General features: G+C 34.8%; 2 protein-coding genes across 4 annotated transcripts; one reads left to right on the top strand and one right to left on the bottom strand.

Annotated features, from left to right (window-relative positions):
- The first annotated feature begins 980 nt into the window (after positions 1-980).
- On the top strand, positions 981-7235 carry LOC116771160 (xaa-Pro aminopeptidase 3-like). Its single transcript, XM_061527029.1, has 10 exons — positions 981-1148; positions 1238-1509; positions 1700-1849; positions 1995-2131; positions 2605-2843; positions 3005-3175; positions 4663-4769; positions 5046-5183; positions 5987-6107; positions 6483-7235. The coding sequence occupies exons 1-10, from the start codon at positions 1115-1117 to the stop codon at positions 6650-6652; spliced, it is 1539 nt and encodes a 512-aa protein (XP_061383013.1). The 5' UTR covers positions 981-1114; the 3' UTR covers positions 6653-7235.
- LOC116770980 (amidophosphoribosyltransferase-like) lies at positions 7216-19128 on the bottom strand. 3 transcript variants are annotated; one of them, XM_032662685.2, is made up of 14 exons: positions 18971-19128; positions 13664-13837; positions 13122-13230; positions 11895-12041; positions 11524-11647; positions 11176-11306; positions 10771-10889; positions 10332-10367; positions 9895-9984; positions 9659-9817; positions 9422-9549; positions 8901-9122; positions 8596-8716; positions 7216-8384 (listed from the first exon to the last, which is right to left on the bottom strand). In XM_032662685.2, the coding sequence occupies exons 2-14, from the start codon at positions 13827-13829 to the stop codon at positions 8230-8232; spliced, it is 1707 nt and encodes a 568-aa protein (XP_032518576.1). In that variant the 5' UTR covers positions 13830-13837; positions 18971-19128; the 3' UTR covers positions 7216-8229. The 3 variants fall into 3 exon arrangements, with proteins under 3 accessions (XP_032518576.1, XP_032518632.1, XP_032518717.1); XM_032662741.2 differs by lacking the exon at positions 18971-19128 and adding an exon at positions 14253-14403; XM_032662826.2 differs by lacking the exon at positions 10332-10367.
- Between the last annotated feature and the right edge of the window lie 129 nt (positions 19129-19257).

The following is a 19257-nucleotide window of genomic DNA, read 5'->3' as shown; positions in this document are numbered from 1 at the left end:
GACATAATTTTACTACGAAATGAATATAAACGTCTTAAATATATTAATGAAGGAACAAAAATTAAATTTATTCTTCAATTTGATATGACCATGATAGTGCGCGATCACAGTATGAGTTAGTCACGAAGCAGTATGATATATAGAACCTTGATATTAAATTTTTAGTAAACTTTCTCAATCAAACGACACGTATTAATCGCAATCTTACAAAGACTATTAAATATATATTCTGCTATTAAGGGCACAATTTTAAAAAATATAATCGTATTTTTAAGTATAGTTAATAGAAAAATTAGATGTCAGTGGCGAGTTTGTTTATTATTAGAGAACATGTTATAGATAATTAATATTAGCACAAAAATTCTATAAGAATATTGAATAAAATATGTTTCTTTAAAGACCCCAATCTTTACACCTTAACAACGGACGACATGACCTCTATCAACCCTCATACACTGCGTCCACAAGAACTTAACATAGAAACACCTAATAAGATTGATAACTTAAAAGAACAAAACATATAATTATAACAGAATATTATAGTTAAAGGGAATAATTTTATTTTAAAACTATTACTGACTTTTAGCAATGAGTGTTTTAATATTAATCTATCATATTGTTTTAAACCGAACATTTTGTTTTAGCACTTATCAGAACAAAGAATCTTAATAATGTAGATGTTTTCTAAATCAAATTATCTTAAAAATTTAAGAGAAACAGTATAGACACAAGATGTTAAAAGTTGAACTTAAAAAAAAGTTTATTTTGGGTATACATCATATACTTGTCTGAGAAAAGCCGTTTCAAAAGATGAAATAAATAATGAGTTCACTATAGGTAGCATCAAATTTATAGTAAATATTATTTCAAAATAAAAGAAGCTGAATTTGTATATTTTTTATAGAACTCAAAGTTGTTTAATTAATATAATTTCCGAACATCTAATTTAAAATTAAAGTCAAATGTCAATTTGACTTATGAATATTTGACATTGCCAAATTTATATATTCAATTCAATTTGATAAACTTTGTCCGCACCAAGGAAAAACGGACAACGAATGTGTTTTTAACCATTCAATTAATAGTAAACTATTTCTGCATTAGCATTACAATAATGCAGAGTTTTCGTCGTTTATCATTACAATTAGGTACTTGTATAGGTTATGTGAATTATATATATGTATTTAGGGTTTGATGACAAAAACTTATGTTTATAAATTGTTTCTTTACTTTTTAGCGAGTAAAAGTCCTAGAAGACTTCTAAGGAACACGCTAATTCGAGAAAGATGTAGATATAAATCGAGTATAGGCAATCCCCCTGATGTTATGTCAGAAACAACAACTATTCCCAAAGGAATACTTGGCCAACCTACTTGCCACACTCACCCTCACTTGATATCCGATGGCCACCTGACTTGCGGTATCACACAACAAGAGTATAAGGATAGAAGAGATACTTTAGTAGAAAAGCTAGTTTCAAGCAAAGAAAATGAACATAGATCTCATATTGTAAGTATGATATCGTCTGTGATACATATTTTCTTGAAGTCACTTGAGAATCGACTTAAATGTCTATAATAAAAGTTCTTCCATCTATTATTATTTTGTATTTCATCAACTTCCACACTGTTGTTTTTTTTTTTTAAATACTACTACTACTTTTGTTTATTACAACCTATATAAAACATTCTAATTTCAGATAGTAATTCCAGCAGCACGTAAGCAGTACATGTCGGAGAAGATACCATATGTATTTAGACAGAATTCTGACTTCTTTTATCTGACAGGATGTCTGGAACCTTCTGCCATCCTAGTTATGGTGAAACAATCACACGAAGATAGTTATAAGGTAAACAAAACTTTGATATACTTTTGATCTTTCTACACTCGGAAGTTTAGAAAGATTGTTTATCAGAAGATAATAAATCTTAATTGATAAGTATTCTATTAATGTATATAGTTAGCGTATCAATGTATAATTGTGATTGTTCCAGAGTATTCTATTTGTAAACGATAAGGACAGCCATGCTGAGTTATGGGAAGGACCGCGCACCGGATGTGCGTTGGCCGCACCACTCTTCACAGTTGAAGAATCACGGCCCGTAGAGAATTTTAATAACTTCATACACAGGTATATTAATAATATTACTAAAACTATTTAAGAACAATAATTATAGTCAGTCACTAATGAGGAATTTTTTTAATTTTCATCACAAAAGCTTGTTAAGATATTTGTTTTTAAAAATATATATACATGACATAAGGCAGTTATGTAATTTTTAATTTTATTATTAATAGCAAACCTGGATTTAAGCTTGAATGATAAATAATGTATAATAATTATTGGAATTTTTTAAGATGGCAATTATTGATTCTGATTTTCTCAACATTCCGCTGAGAACATAACCATGAGATAATTTTTTTTTTTGTTGTTTGGTGAAATACATCATTTAAAGATTTGCTGAAAACTATTTCGAGAACTTAATCTTAAACAAATTCCTTTCCTTTCTTTCCTTCAATTCAGTTAAATAGGATGAAACCTTTTTGATCACTTTGTGCAATTTTGGTATTCCCTAAAATAATTCCAAGTTCCAATATTAACAGAATAGTATCGACATCGAAACCAGCCATACTATGGTATCAGAATGAGTGTCCACCGAACCCTGATATCCACGAGTATGTCCGTTCCTCTCTGCGTCAGGGTCATGTAACGCTGGACGAACCCCAAAAAGTACTTCATCAGATGAGGGTTATCAAATCGCCGGCTGAGATTGAGTTGATGAGAGACACTTGTCACATCGGCTCGCAGTCCATAAACCTGGCAATGGCCTGCACAAAACCTGGTAGGTATGTTGCAATTTTATTATAATGATACAAAGACCTCCCTACACTCTTTAATTGGCAATTTCTATGTAAAAAGACATTAAAAACAAAGAATAGGTAGACTGTTAATGTTTGTTTAAGTTTAAAATTGAATTCCAATGACTGTATAATCTTCAACCAGGTATGTCAGAACATAACGTGGCTGCTATATTGGAGTACTCCTGGCGGACGGGGGGCGCGGAACACGGGGCCTTCCCCCCGGTACTGGCGGGGGGAGCGCGAGCCACTCACATACACTATGTGGCCAACAACCAACTCCTGAGACATGGAGAGATGATACTCGTGGACGCTGGTATGCATCACATACTTGTTAGTGACATTATCAATACATATTATAAGACAAAGTCCCTCGCCGCGTCTGTCTGTGTGTTCGCGATAAACGGAAAAACTACTGCACCGTTTATCAAACAGTTATCACCACTCGGTAGCGTGACTCTCGAGGAAGGTTTTAGTTTATAATTTGTTAAGTTTTTATATTTACTTGTGTGACCATTAACGACATTTGTTGAAGATGTGGAAAACATGAGCCATCTGAAAGCTATTAAGCATATGTCTATACCTTAAGGATAACATACTATATCCATTGTACAACTTTAAAAAATTGGCACACCTAAAGAGTTTATTGGAAAGCTGTTTACATAAATACGGTATCAAGTCTTATCAAAATAAATTACTTCGTTTTCAAGGACATCAGTATCTGTAAATTACTTTTTAAATCATTTAAGTCGGGCGAACCATTTGAAAGTTGTCCTAATATAAGTTTAATCATTCTCAAGATTAAAAAGGCTATTTTATGTTTGTTGTAAAGAGCCCGTGCGAGGCCGGAGCTGGTGCCTAGTTACTAATGAATATATGGGTCAGATTTAGATTGATCTACCTATCTATCTCTCTATCTATATATCTACCTATCTATATAGATTGGATTTATAGACACAGATACATAGATTCATACCAGTGGTTTAGTATAAAACAAGAACTACTTTTTTACTACAAAGTTATTTTAAATGATTATTCGTTTAATGTGCTTTTAGTAGTTTGGAGTCTGAAAATTAAAGTTGTCCAGACTTTGAACTATAAATTAAAATATTATCATATTTTCTGTCGCCATGTAAAGGCTACTGTCCGGTTTATACGATCCAAGTCTTAGTGGATATTAAAAACATAATTTAATATTGCTTCAATGTTATGCTTCCTATCCAACGCTAACCTCCACTGTCCAAGCTCCTCTCTCTACCTAACCAAATTTGAAATGAACCTACTAGAGCTGCCTTCGACGCACGTTCCAAGAATCAACTGATGTTAGTTCTTGGCAGGCCCAAGTCTTTTAGCAGGCTATAGAGAGATTTGGCTGTTATACCTCTCGCTCCTACTTCTACCGCGTACAAATTTACAACGAGCCTATTCTTAGTGAGTTCGTTAGTGAGCTCGTAATATTGACCTTGATGGCAAGGTCTTTGGGGATGTTGGTTTCCCAAGGAACCGTGAACTCTATCATCACAACGCGCTTTAAAATTCGCGAATATAAAAAGAACCAAACAAAAAAAATAACGCATCCCACAATCATTACAATGAGTATCATCAAGTTTATACACTATTGTAAATTTACAAAATTTAGAACATATTTTTGTTCATTGTTGGAATATAAACGCGGTGGTCGATCGGGAAACGTTACACTTATTTCATTTTTTCTCTTACATATAATAAATTTTGTCAGAACAAAGTTTTTGCTGGCAGCTACTTACATATATAAGTTTATGCTACAACGAGATTTTGTTCCAGGGACACAAAGGTGGCTGTACAATTCTGATATATCCCGCACGTGGCCCGTGTCCGGGAAGTTCTCTAAACACCAGAGAATACTCTATGAACTGATACTTTCAGTGCAGGTGATTAATATAATTTCTTGAATACAAAGCATCGAGCACATTCATTATTCAAATATACTACTCATATTGTTATACAAACAGGGCATTGCTCAACTACCTCCCGCTTGAGGAAGTGGAAATAGGGCCATAAATAGTACGTGCTATCCAAGAAATTATGTATGCAGTCTAGTCCTAAAGGCACCCACATTCCAAACCCTTACTCAGCCGCCATTTAAACATTTCATCCGTCTGTCGGATCATATCTCCGAAACTATTTTGATGTATTTTTATTTAAAGAAACGTCTGATCGACCTGCTGGGTCAGCATCGGCCGTCTCTGGACACGTTGTTCGAGCACATGTGTCGCCTACTGGGAAGCCAGCTGCAGCAGGAGGGGATCATACCGAAGAATATTGACAACAACGAGCTTATCGGGGTCAGTGGCCTCGGACAATATAATATTTATTTTTTTAGCACCGCCACCACTATAATCTAACCCAGCTAAATGAAATTACGAATTATACGAAGTTTTCTGAGTCTCTTATTGTCGCCGTTATGTGTGCAGCGCCCACAAGAGGGCGGTATCGCCCACTCTAGGAAAGGCCGCTTTACAGCAGCGTGATCAGGGACAGACGAGATAAAAGTGTCTAACACAAAAAATATAAATGACGCGTAGTGTCCAAACAACTTAGTTTAATTTAAATATACTATATTAAGAATTATCTATAGAAAGAACTAGAAAGTTTGTTGTCCGACTAATGTTAGATATATGGACGTTATTGTGGAGATATACCGACGTCTGTTGCCTTTTCACATATATACATTTACACTGAACGGATTTTAAAAAAACTTTCGAATGACGTAGCTTAACATTCAAGGTAACGCGCCGGCCGTGACTTATTCTTCCATTCCGTGTAGTTCCCACAGTAACCGAATTGATGATACATACAACATACGTAGTCACATCACACAGACGATAGATGGCGCTGACGCTTCGTTAACGTATCTATTATATTGAAATAAAGATTCTTCATTTTTCTCTGAGCACGACACCGAACACAACGCGTACGGAGCCGCGGACAACAACTAGTGTAGTTACAGAACCGGTGAGACAGATGAAGTTACAATCTATTTCATCAATAAATAACCCATCAAAAGGCCATGTACGGAAATGATTCAAACAATTATCACCTTTATTGTTGAAAGTTTAGGTGGTATATCGCGTGTTCCACTTTCCAGCGAGCGTACCGCCTGTGTCCTCACCACGTGTCCCACTACCTCGGCCTGGACGTGCACGACGCGCCGCTGGTCCGGCGCCGTGTGCCCGTCACCAGCGGGATGGTGGTCACCGTCGAGCCAGGTACCGCCCACACCGCCCACACCGCCCACCACCACCAACACTACTTAATCTATTATATGACAGAATCAATGACAGCCACTCTAGAATATTCTGGTAAAGCGATATCGTCCATGACTTTTGTATGTGATGTACATAGATATTAATTTGTAGAGCCTAATTGTTTTGTCTCATTCCAACACTTGTCTATGAAACTTTCGCTAAGAAACCAACCGAACTGTCAATGGAAACGTTTAATTTATTTTTCTTTTTGAATTATTTTTATTGAGCATCGTTAATATTTTTCTCGTCATTCAACTACAAATTTCATAAACTAAAAATAGTTATATAACTTCCAAGATACATAATCGAAATGTTTTCTTATTGTTATTTTTCCAGGTATCTACATAGCTCCAGATGATAGATCCGTTCCAGAAGAATTCCGTGGAGTTGGCATCCGCGTCGAGGACGACGTGTTGTTGACTGACGGGGACCCCGAGGTGCTGACGCGGACCTGCCTCAAGGAGGTGGACGACATAGAGGCTGTGGTCGGCAAGCAGAGCTCGTGAGGAATTACCAGCTAGAGAGTAGCAACACCTCGGAGTTACTTGTACATAAAATGTAGTTTACAAGTTTTTTATTTTCGATTTGACTGTAGCCGTTAGCCCTAAGGGCTTCCACAGCGTCTCCGGGAGGGCCTACACACGTATATAAGATACTTCAGTATACAAACAGACTTAACATTTGTGTAATAGATTTAAAGCGATGTCGAGCAGAACTTGAATCAAAATTCGACACGAATTTTTTTTATATTATTTTTCATGTTTATCACACAGATGGCGCTGTTACAACAACGTTGTGTTGCAAATAAAACCTTTAATGAATTAAATAATTTTAATTTACCTTAAAAGCTCAGGATATGTTTTGAAGAAGCGTAAAACTAAATTGAACTGTACAAATATTATGTGAATGTTATTTAAAATATGTGTAAGTTCATAATTAAATAAGTGTCTCGGTTTAATTGATATTATAATTTATCACACTGTCGGAGTTGTGTTAAAAAAATCATTCGCTAAATACGTTAATTGGTAAGTCTTATTAAATAAAGTACACGCGGGAAATAAATAAAAGATTTCTTTATGAATCCCTAAAGCACGATAATTTTATTTCTTTACAACCTACCTTACACATCGGAATGATAATTTTGTCTTAAAACATAATATAATTCAGATCTTAAACTATTCTAGAAAATTCAATTAAAATCATAGTCATAAGAGTTCACCCCGCTGAAGTGCCATAGAGTAGAGAATTTTTTTTATTCAGTCTCTATGGTGCGGAAAAATAATCGCATCGTCATCTTAGCGTCACACGGAGTATGATGTGAGCGAGCACATTATGAGTAATATTTTTATATTTTAAACATCATGCCATCAAAAATCATAGAAGTAATGCGATCTCGAACAAAAGTCGAATCCAGCACGACTCACGCAATCCTTATTTATAAAATACAATCTTAAACATAAAAGGCACAAGCGGAAACAAAGTCCATTCATACGAGCTATTCATAGCTGTTTACTATCATATATAACGCGTAGTAACCTAGAGTAACGTCTGTAAACGCTATAACGTTAAAAAATATATCACTTCGAGAAGTGTCTGCGATCTGTATTTCAACACTCGTTCCAATAACAAACGTTGGCCGCCATTTCCTAATTCATTTAAAAACAGATTATACAATTTCCTTGCGGACGCGTCACATGTCAATGTCACGACGCCGTATCTGTCATTTTTTTTATATTTAACAATTCGCTTCCGTAGCAACCAATTGACATTTTACAATAACAAAGAAATGTCAATAACGTTATTCTTAAAACATACAATTAATGTAGACATAAATCTAAAACAATTACCGTCATACCGTAGTGCAGTGCGCGCAAATAAAAGTCGTAATGTACCGAGACTTTGGCAACACCAAAACTGCTTCGATATGAATCACAACAACCAGTCGTACGTATCATTAATATAATATATAGGTCTCCCCTCGCCAAGGGTGAGGTCGGAACAGTGGGCGAGGAAGATCGGTGTTAGAGCATCACATATTTTGTATTCAGGAAATCGGTCCTTATGCCGCTGGTGATAGAGTCCATCACCAGTCGGCGTCGTCGGGCAGCCCGCCGGGGTAGTCGCCCGTGAGGCAGGCCGTGCAGTGGCCGCCCACGCCGTCGCTGGGCGTCGTCTTCATGTTGTAGTGCACCGCGCTCACCAGACCCTCCACGCTTAGATACTCTAGACTGTCGGCGCCTGCACACGCATGCAGAGTTCAGAATATACAACTAATTTTAACTTTATAACCTTAAAGTATTTAGAAGAATAATAATATCGAACAGAATTACTGACGTCCGGTGGAACTTATATATTAATGTGTCTGTACACAGATCAGAGAAACATCAGTTAAGGAGAGTTCCGATACTAAGATTAATGCAATAATAACCACAACGGGTTCTCAACTCACCGACGTGCTCAGCGAGTTTGAAGGGGTCCATCTTGTTAGCGATAAGTTCCTCTCTTGTGGGAATGTTGATCCCCATATAGCAGGGGTACTTGAGCGGCGGAGAAGCTATCCGGATATGAACCTGAACATATACGGGATTTGAACTCAAAAACTCATTCATCAAACCAAAAGGAATAAAATTAACCAGATAAGACTTTAATACAGAATATAAAAATATTTTTCATCTGTTGCGATTTCAAACACTTAAGGTCCAGCCTCAGGTTTGTTTCTACTTGAATCGTAATGTTCCCGAGACGAGCTCTCACCTCCGCGGCGCCGGCGTCCCTCAGGAGTTTTATGATGGGTCCTATGGTGTTGCCTCTGACGATGGAGTCGTCTATGAGGACGATCCGCTTCCCGCGCACGTTCTCGGACAGGGCGCCGAACTTCTTGGCCACGCCGAGCTGCCGGAGACGAGTCGAGGGCTGGATGAAGGTGCGGCCCACGTAACGGTTCTTACACAGCACCTCCATGAACGGGATCCCGGACTGGGGGAAACAGCAATCAAACTATGACTCAGATAATGACGATACATTTTGTCTATGCCTAGTATATCACGCATTCTGTACGAAATCGTCGGAAGTATGTGTTAATTTTAGTTAATCTGTGCCTAGGTAATGTGTAACATTCCTTATAGAGTTGTGACAAAACTATGTTATCTTTGCTTCTGCAGCCACACATGAGTATAGAAAACAGTATTCTGTCATCAACGTCGATTTTGTGTGTGTGTGTGTGTGTGTGTGTGTACGTGGGCTTGTGTTGTGTGTCTATGTGTATGTGTGTATACCTGTCTGGCGTATCCGTGAGCGGCGGCGGTTCCTGACTCCGGCACGGAAGACACGATGTCCGCGTCTACAGGAGACTCGCGCGCTAACATGCGGCCACATTGCAAGCGAGCGGAATACACCATCTGACCTGAAGAGAGCACACGGTCATTGACTACTTGTTGCATCATATTAGAGATAAGTCTCTTATTTACGAAGAATCACATAACATACCAAGTGATAAGGTTTTCTCCACCTACCTTCAAAAATACTATCAGCCCGTGCGAAGTAGACATATTCGAAGATGCAGAAGGCTTGTTGTTTCATGGCCGGTCGCTCCACCACGTCCACTGTCCTGATGCCGCGGCGGGACATCTCGATGATCTCCCCGGGAAGAACCTCGCGTACGTAACGAGCGCCTACAGATTATACAGGATTAATGACGCACAGACAGAACATAATGAAAAAGAATTCTTAATAATTCATCGGTATTTACCAATAGACAGGAACCCGCACGACTCGGACGACACCACCCAGCCCTCGGGCTTGTCGTCCATACCGTTCTTAGCACAGCCGTTCAACAAAACTACAAATATAAATCGAATTGACACACACAAACTATGGAAAACAAATTATGTGATATGGGAAACAAAACAAATTCTTCCAACTCTCAGCTGAATTAATATTAATATTAACAATGTTAGAGTATGACAACCAAGGAACCTGTAAACATTACAGATTAAATTATGTCGTGCATTTTTTTTTTCATTATCTGTGTAGCTCGGCATTCAATATTCATGCAATGACATTTTTATTGAATATATTCATTCTATTTTAGATGCAAGTTCCCGCTGAAATGGAAACGACAAACGAATGAATGGGAACAGACGTGTATTTTAATTAATGAATGATTGAATGAATGTCATGCTTTACCCGCCGCATGCTTCGATGATGAGGATTTGTAGGCATCTGGAAGTAATATTTAGTAAATGAGTGATCGCCCTCTTACTTGTGCAATTAATATTTTCTTTCATCGTACAAAAAAAATACAAGAACGGCTACGTCTTCAGTTAGACTTTTTTCGCATCACACAATAATATAGATAACACATATTATCTACTTAAAAAATCCCCACAGATAAATACAGAAAACAAAGCAAGTAAAGTTCAGGCTTTCGTCGTAAAAATATATCTTAACGATACAATACATATCAGTTTGTTATTGTCGTTCCTGTCAGCGCCGGGAGCGCGGGATGTTTGTAAACAAGAGACATGTTATTCTTGTATTTTCTTGACGTCAGTTCTTTATCAATTTAATAATTTTTTTTATATAATTGTGTGTTTAAATTGATTCTTCGTGCTACAAAACTCACAGGATGATCCGAGCGGTAATATCTTCCCGAGGCACAGCGGCCTGTTCCCGTAAGGATCGCGGACGGCGTATATCTTATCTTTCAGCATGATCACCAGCGAGTAGCTCAGCGGAGCCAGCCTGGAATGACAGCACCGTAATTTTACAATTAACAAACTTTTAATGCGTATCATTATTTGTAAAATATAAAAAATTACATGAGTCTTTTGTCATTTCCACATTTTATGGCCGATGGAATATCTACATATATATAATATATATATGAACGGTCATTGACTAAGGAATTTCGATTTTTTTCTAGATATTTCTATGAAAATCATGCTGATATTTCAACGTATTTGGGCGTCGCCTCGTCCTCTGGCTGATCGCGTCAGGTCGACACCATCCACTATATTATGTTTCTGACCTCATGAGGTGGTTGATCCTGGCGGGCCAGTCGGGGCCGTCCGTCTCTCCCTCGGGCGGGTTCAGACACAGCGCCTGGGTGATCAACTCCGAGTCCGAGTGAGTGGAGAGACCCACACCGCGACCCAACACCTGGACGACATATGTTATTATATTGAAAGTTATAGTATCACATAGATGGCAGCACTCTGTTAGAGAGGACACTTCAGACTACCCTCACTCAGTGATAGCAGATTTAGTATTGTCTAGCTTTTTTTAATCATAATCTTGTCAATAGCCTTCCGTTGCCTATTTCGCGTGCTATATACTATGAACGGCCAATGTTCCTCCATGTAATGCCAACGCTCACCATCTTCCTCAGACTGCTGCAGTTGACGAGCTCCCCGTTGTGGGCGACCGCGAGCGCGCCGTGCGCCGTGTGCACCACGAACGGCTGACAGTTCACCTCCTCACTAGCGGCCGACGTCGAATACCTGGCAGAGATGTATGGAATTAACTACACGACATACTACAACATACATTGCAAAGACTTTCGTATCGACGAGTGTTCTTAACTCATGGCGTATCATATATTTTTTGTATAAGATATCAAAATCATTATTAATCCAACCGCTGAGTTTACAACGGACAGCTATTTATAGTCTTTTAGGGCTATGTGTGTTGCCTTATAAGGAACATGTCATCGCGTGTGTCATGTTCTGTGTCGCGACTGAGCCTCACCTCGTGTGTCCTATCCCCAGGTTCCCCTTCAGTTTCCTCATGGCATCATCGTTGAATATGTTGTTTATGAGTCCCATGCCCTTGTGCGAGTTGAAGGTGCGAGCGCTCTTGCCCTCTGACGTCACTATTCCCGCGGATTCTTGACCTCTGATAACCAAATATTTCGTCATTTAAAATATAATAATATAAATTAAAAAAATACTAACTTAAATATTAAGGAACTATTCACAAGCGTTACAAAACTAACGCACAATAAAATAATGACAACGTAATGTAAGCAGAAAGTTTAAAGTCCTGAATTTCTTTTTATTTATGGACATTAAAATATTCATAGCTAAAACAGGCATTCAGTAGTTAGTACTGCAGTTAGTGACTATACGAACCTTCCCATGTAACATCTAGCTAAAAGGAAAAGTTATTTTCTACCAACAAAAACTCATCTTTAATATCATTGCATAATAATTCATTTTTATTGTATCTCTGTTCCGGCCACACACTCCACCGTAAGTTCAGGGCCACGACCCACCACTTTGAACCAGTTGTGGCGCGTCATCTCGTTATCAGTTGTCGAACATTTGGTTTTTGTAAGCAAGCGGTACATAGATAACATGGCGGAACCTTGACACAGTATACTGGTAAGGCGTTAGATATAACTCAACTAGTACTTAAAATTCCCTGACCTAATGGACACCAATATAGCTGGTCCCAGCTGAATATGAGATGTTTATGGATAAGACGGTCTGAATAAGATTGTCTTTGAATTTAACAAATATTTCTGTATGTATAATAATAACATGGACAGCGCCTTTACAGTTTATTAGTTTCAATAAAAATTAATTTTTCGGTTCTAAACTATTTTATATTTTAAAACAACAAACTAGCGGAGAGTTTAACTAACTGAACATATTTGGGTTTGTAACGTCCACTACCTTTTATCCTGGTCATATCCTAAGATGCGATCTGAAGGCATAAGGGCAAGAATAGTAGGTCGATGGTAAAATTGGCATTATATATATACAAATGAAACAATAACAATAAGATCTTCTTGTATATTAATCATAGATCAATAACATTAATATACTCTATGCTAGTCTTCTGAGAGCCAATTCAAATATGGCATTGTGTGAGAGAGATAGACATATAAACACATACAGTGACAACCTACAACCATCTTGTCAGTGAGAGCCATAGATTAAAAGTATAGTAGGAAATATCGTCTAATCTCACCGATGTTGCAGCGCCACCAGGCCAAGACATATAACCTGTGCCACATCGACTTGTGTCGGCCACTCTCCCGTCCCTATAGCACCGAACACGCCGCATTCGTGTGTCAGACCTTCAAATAAGTATAACATAAATATAAATTATGCTCAAACACTGTTTTAAGTGAAATAGATTTCTTTTATTTCTATGATGGCAAAGAATTTCGTAATATGTAAAATATATTGCAAATTTTATGACAAATTTATCGCGAAATGATGAAACACGAGGTCAATCTTAAGAAAAACAGCACAGAAGTAAGGTTAATAGTTGACCTGATAACGTACACTGCTTATATCTATTTTAGCTCCATTTAGATAAACTTGGTTTGACACAATTCGGTTTAATTAAATTTTAAACGTAACCCGTTATATCACAATCCGCTTACAATGTACCAGCCAGTTCAAGATCGTAAATTTTAATTCATTATTCTAGGAACAACCCATAATGATGTTAAATATTTTCCATCGAGGCTAGAAACTGAATAAAATAGTACTTAAAAAAAATACCTGACTCAACTGCTCCTCTTCCGAACCTCTTGCTTTTTATCTTTACCTCGGCCTGTGTCCTGTCACAGTGACAGCTGTCACTCTGACAGTTGTCATTTGTGTCTTGACTGTGCCCTGCCACGTCATCGCTTAACAGGCGACATGATGGTCCTGCGGGACCCTCCATAATAGTCTCTGGAATGTTAACAAATATATATTAAAATAAAAATTATTGATTACAGTTGTTCACAACTTAAAATAAAAATTTAAACTCCAGTTTTCAAATAAAAAAAAATATAAATATTGAATATAAGCAACAAAATTGCTGCGCTGTGCTGTCAATACATTTATTTTTAAGAAGTTTATTTGTTTTGTTTTAAAGTATGCCCTCTATAAAAGAAGATTTATGCTAATTAATTTTTTTATTGGTGCCCTCAATTTATCTTCAGTTATAAAACCTTTTTTTAAGAAATGATAATACTAAAAGTAAAATATCAGGTTAGAATTCAAAATCAGAACAGCGTATATAACGATCTTAATTCGACAGTGACATATCTTGTTATATTAATTAGAATTGTAACAAACATATTCTATATATATATTCACATACCAGTTAAACAAAGAAATTATGGGAGAAAAACAGTAATAAGAACTACCACAGATAATTAAAAGAAGAACCACTGCTTCACCAAGTAATGAATTAACTAAACAAAATTAAATTTCCTTACATGTATATAAAGTGTTAATAATCTAATCTATTTTATTTTTGATATAAAGAAATCATCACATCTTATAATGACGTTCAATGAGATACATAAATACTAGAGAGTGATTGACGTAGTTACGAAAAAAATTAACGCGTCATTTTCAGTACTGGGGTCATCATAACAAAAAAAGATCATTGATTTTGACTTTTAACCAATAATATATGTCAATAAATAAAAAAATATCCAAAAGTGGTTTAAAACTATTTTTATCATTTTTAAACGAAGTAAGGAAAAAAGTCTCGTCACTATGATAATATTCTTTATTTGAAATCATGCTAGATCACCTAAATAAATTAAAAAATAAATCTATATTAGACCAGTACGTGTATAAGTAGATGCGTACATATAAATAATTTAAAACTATAAAAAAGAAAAAAACTATTGAAGTCTTAAGTAACTATTAGCCAACTTGTAAGCATTTGTCAAAAGATTTATTATTTTTATTAATAATACAACGTCCCTAACTCCCGCACGAAGTGAACGATAATTAAAATTCTGTACCATTTCACACAGAATATTCAAAGTTGATCTTATATGGATTCATTCATCTCAAATTTATCGTCAAAAAATGTAACGTGATATGTTGTTTCGTTCTAATACATTAAATAAAAAAACATTGATCAAAAATAAAGGACGAAAAGATAAATAAACAAAAAATATATTCTTTTAAAAAGGAAACGATGTAATAGTCTTCAAACAGCTGCAGTTAAATTAATGAATATACACATCCAATTACTATGCTGAGCGGTGATTATAATTCTTTCATCTAATAAATCAGACAGTTTCCGATAGGGATTGGAACACAATATCCAGCAAAACACGTAAACCTCCTTGGTACATCGGAAATAAAGGAAAATCAGTAAAAAGCCAAGTTTGGTTGCTTGGTGGCTTAACAAGTGACACGAAATTATTCGAAAATCAAGTTCAGTTATTTTAACAACAAATATCATTATAATGTATCCGACTATCAAATTAGGATCGTATCATGGAGTTCAAAGGTACATGACGAAATTTCCATTCCACAATTATACATAAACGTAGATGTAAACAGCTCGCAATTCTGTCGGCAGTGTCGTCATGCTGAGCCGCAGGGGGTCAGTTATCTAATGACATTACGAGTATCTTTCCACAACAGCATCTATACAAACACACAGATAACAAAAACATAACAAACTCATACAGCCAACAATATTTACACATTTATATTTACTTATTTAATACCAATTTTGTATAGGTCAATTATTATGCACGCAATTATTTCGTATGATGTAATTATTGAGAGTGAGAAAAAACGTGGGTGTATTGGTGTCACCCGGGCCGCGGCCCCCGAAAACTTGTTAGTATTAAGACTGGAACAGTCACACTACACTACACTACACTACATACTTAGTTCGTGTTTATCCTGTCTCGGCTTAATATAAGTTATTGACAATAACTTATTGTACACATCTCTCAAGTGAGAGATTAAACGGATCAGCAAATATTAAAAAAAAATTGGAATTGCCTTGCCAGTTTCCAATTTGAATTTGAATGATTTTTTTTTATGGAAAATCAGGACAAGATTTTACTGACAGGGAGCAGGTTGGGAGCCGTCAATCTTAGACAACCACAATAACCACAACTGTAGACCGATGTCATTTGTTGACATTAACATACGACATTTTTTTTTATATGGAGTTACGAAAATGGTGAAATAGGTTTTAGACCCTCACACTCGTTAATTTATTAGTATTTCACTATATTTATTAAGAGTGAGGTTAGTCACAACATCGACTCATTCGTCACATTCACCTAACTACAAGTAGACTCTAATAAAATATGAATCAAAATTTGAACCAGATTTTTCGAATTTTTATTATAAGCTTAGACTTAATGCCTCCATTTCCCTATTTTTAATAACAATTCATATATACTTCTTTTGCTACAACATAAGTGATAAATAACGTTTTCGTTCCAATTTTAGGCTTCTATACATTGTAAACAATAGTAATATAAATAATTGAACTATCAATGTCATATAAAAAAAACAAAAGTTAACATTCCGATTGTATCTTAGGAGCTAGGTATTACGCAAAAAATACATAAAATGTCTAACAATGGGGACGCCAGGACGATATGAATCAAATTTGATCTATCTTAAATATTATATCATATATAGGTACATGTAAAAATAATTATAGTGCAATATAAAATATTTTTAGTAAAAATAAAATAACTCTTCAATAATATATATTCAATAAATAATAAATAAATTCATTAAATGGTTACATACAGTACGTTGATTGGTCTTCTAGAAAAAAAGGCGAGGTTTATCATAAAATGAATGTAACTGTTTTACACTGAATTTAAAAATTACTTTTATTATCCTTGTTGTAACGATTCATATATAAATATTTGTACTGATGAATACCCACGAATAAATTAGTAACTCAATCACTAATATCATTATTATTTCATTATCATAAGACATCTTGTATAGGTACATTTATGGGAGTGGGGATTTCCTATAACCTAGTTTCTTTATGAGGATATTATAAACTCTTAATAGATTTCTCTTTCAATTTCATAAACTAAAATTTTTATACGTATTTTTAGCCTTCTTTTATAGCCGATTTGTAAAGAAATTTATATAATTTTAAAGAAATTAAGTATCCGTTACAACAATGGTTGAGACAATTCGCTCAAGAATTATATTACTAACAGTAATTGAACTCTTCATCTATTAAAAAGGCTGTGAGATAGGGGCAGATCTCTCGTACTTGCGTTTACACTTCACAGTGACGCGTACGATAAAATATTGTATCTAAAAATCGCAAGGGATGTCATATTGTAGTAGCTTCATATTTATAACCTCTCAATAAAATATTTAGTTTAATCAACAAGAACATATTATCTTTAAATGATAAAAATAATTTAAATAATATCCATCTTTGTAATAAACGTCAGTGAGAGAAGGGATCGTTTGTACCAACACAGTTAGTCCGGAAGGATAACCGGTAATTTGACGCTAGTCTCCACTCTCAGGAGTATTTCAAGTCATGTTAAATGACGGTAAATTATTTATTGCTTACAAGAATAAGTCTTTATATATATTCCCAGTATTGATACTTTAAAATATTGTGTTATAAATATGTGTCACTATAACAGAAATAGTAGACAGTGAATCTAATTTTTATTTACCATAAATTTTATTGTTATAGCAACAGGGATTTCAGTATAAGAAATTCTACGAACCAACACATATCTACATACTACCGCAGTCAGTTATCCAATAAGGTTTAACCCTTACAAATAGCAAATGTAAATATAACATACTATGCTAAAAGCCTAAAAGATAAATATGGATGTAAATCTATTTATAAGAAATTTCATTTATTAATAAATTTAAAAATAGAACAAAGATAACAATCAGTAACAGATGTGATATAAACTATATTTTTTAAAACAACCCAGGTTTGAATCGCTTTTTCTAGACCCAAACATGTAAATAATAATATGACATAAAGCTCTATTGATACACACTTTAAAGCCTGCTGTAATACCTCGGTATACAGATATGAGATGAATTATCTAGTACTTCACACTATACCAAAGTTAATGAAGACTTACAATTCAATAGCTTCATCGGTGAAACAGCAGTAAAATTTTTAATGTATAATTCGTTATATATTCTAAGGGAAAACATTATAGATGATTTTTAGAAATTTTTGTTTTGAATTTAGAATAATTCATTGCTGGCCGTTATAGAAACAGTTTAGCCGCCATATAAATTTTTAGTAATGTATAAATTGTTATATAATTATTATTAAAATAAACTGCTTGCTCTACTTCTATGTGACTGATATTATTGTTAAAAGTTATGCAACTTAAAGCATATTAAGAAACTAATTACTAGTCTGATTTGAGAGAGTCATTTATTTACATGATAGTAAATCAAGTTCTTTATTTAAATTTTAACAGCAATAGTATTTTTTGTTTATTAATTACATGTGTTTTAATAATTTTGTGCCTATAAATATATACAAGCAAAAAGTTTTTTTTTTTTTTTAAATTAATGTGTATCAGTGAAACTTCATAAATAATATATTAAAATATTAAATGGACTTTGGTATATCTATGTGTTAGCCTGGTGTCATTAAAAAAAATTTTTTATTCATTAAACACAAAAAACGAAAACATGTTAATAAACTGTAATAATAATATGAAAAACATTTTCATTAAGTATAGTTTAGTAAATATTCACATATAAACTAAAATATAACTTTAAAATTGTATACTTAAATATTTTAAATATTTATATATATATGTGTGTGTGTTATTTAAACATAAACGTGCAAAACAAATTAATTTTCTGTAAGTATCAGCGTTCTCATTTTAGTACCATGTGGACTACAAGAAAAACTGACACATGATTCTCTTTAGTGAACATTACGACAAAACTCCTGCTATCAAATTACTCCACATAATAATTATATTTACTTTTTTTTACTATAACCTGAAAACAACAGCTGACATTTGACAAGCTACAGAGGTAGAGTAAAAGGTTTTATATTTAACTTACCTTTAAGACAACAGTCCCAATCAAAAGTAACAAAATTGTATAACACACTAACGATATTATAGAAGCGTAGTAGATCGACAAGATTCAATAAATAATTGATTGTCCGTTCATTATTTGAATTTGAATTAAAGTGCGCGTGCGACGGAGCAAACGCTTCGAGCGACTGAAACAGACACATAAAATACAACTGCCTTATAGTCTTGATAATAGCCAAATTAATTTTGATCATTTTTTTCTGCACCATATTAGCACAAATTGCTCTATATAGTAATTAATATATTAGAAGA

Source organism: Danaus plexippus, assembly GCF_018135715.1.
Source record: "Danaus plexippus chromosome 3 unlocalized genomic scaffold, MEX_DaPlex mxdp_34, whole genome shotgun sequence".
Classification (NCBI taxonomy): domain Eukaryota; kingdom Metazoa; phylum Arthropoda; class Insecta; order Lepidoptera; family Nymphalidae; genus Danaus; species Danaus plexippus.
Note: the sequence above shows the minus strand (reverse complement) of the source record. Positions and strands in the feature narration are given on the sequence as shown.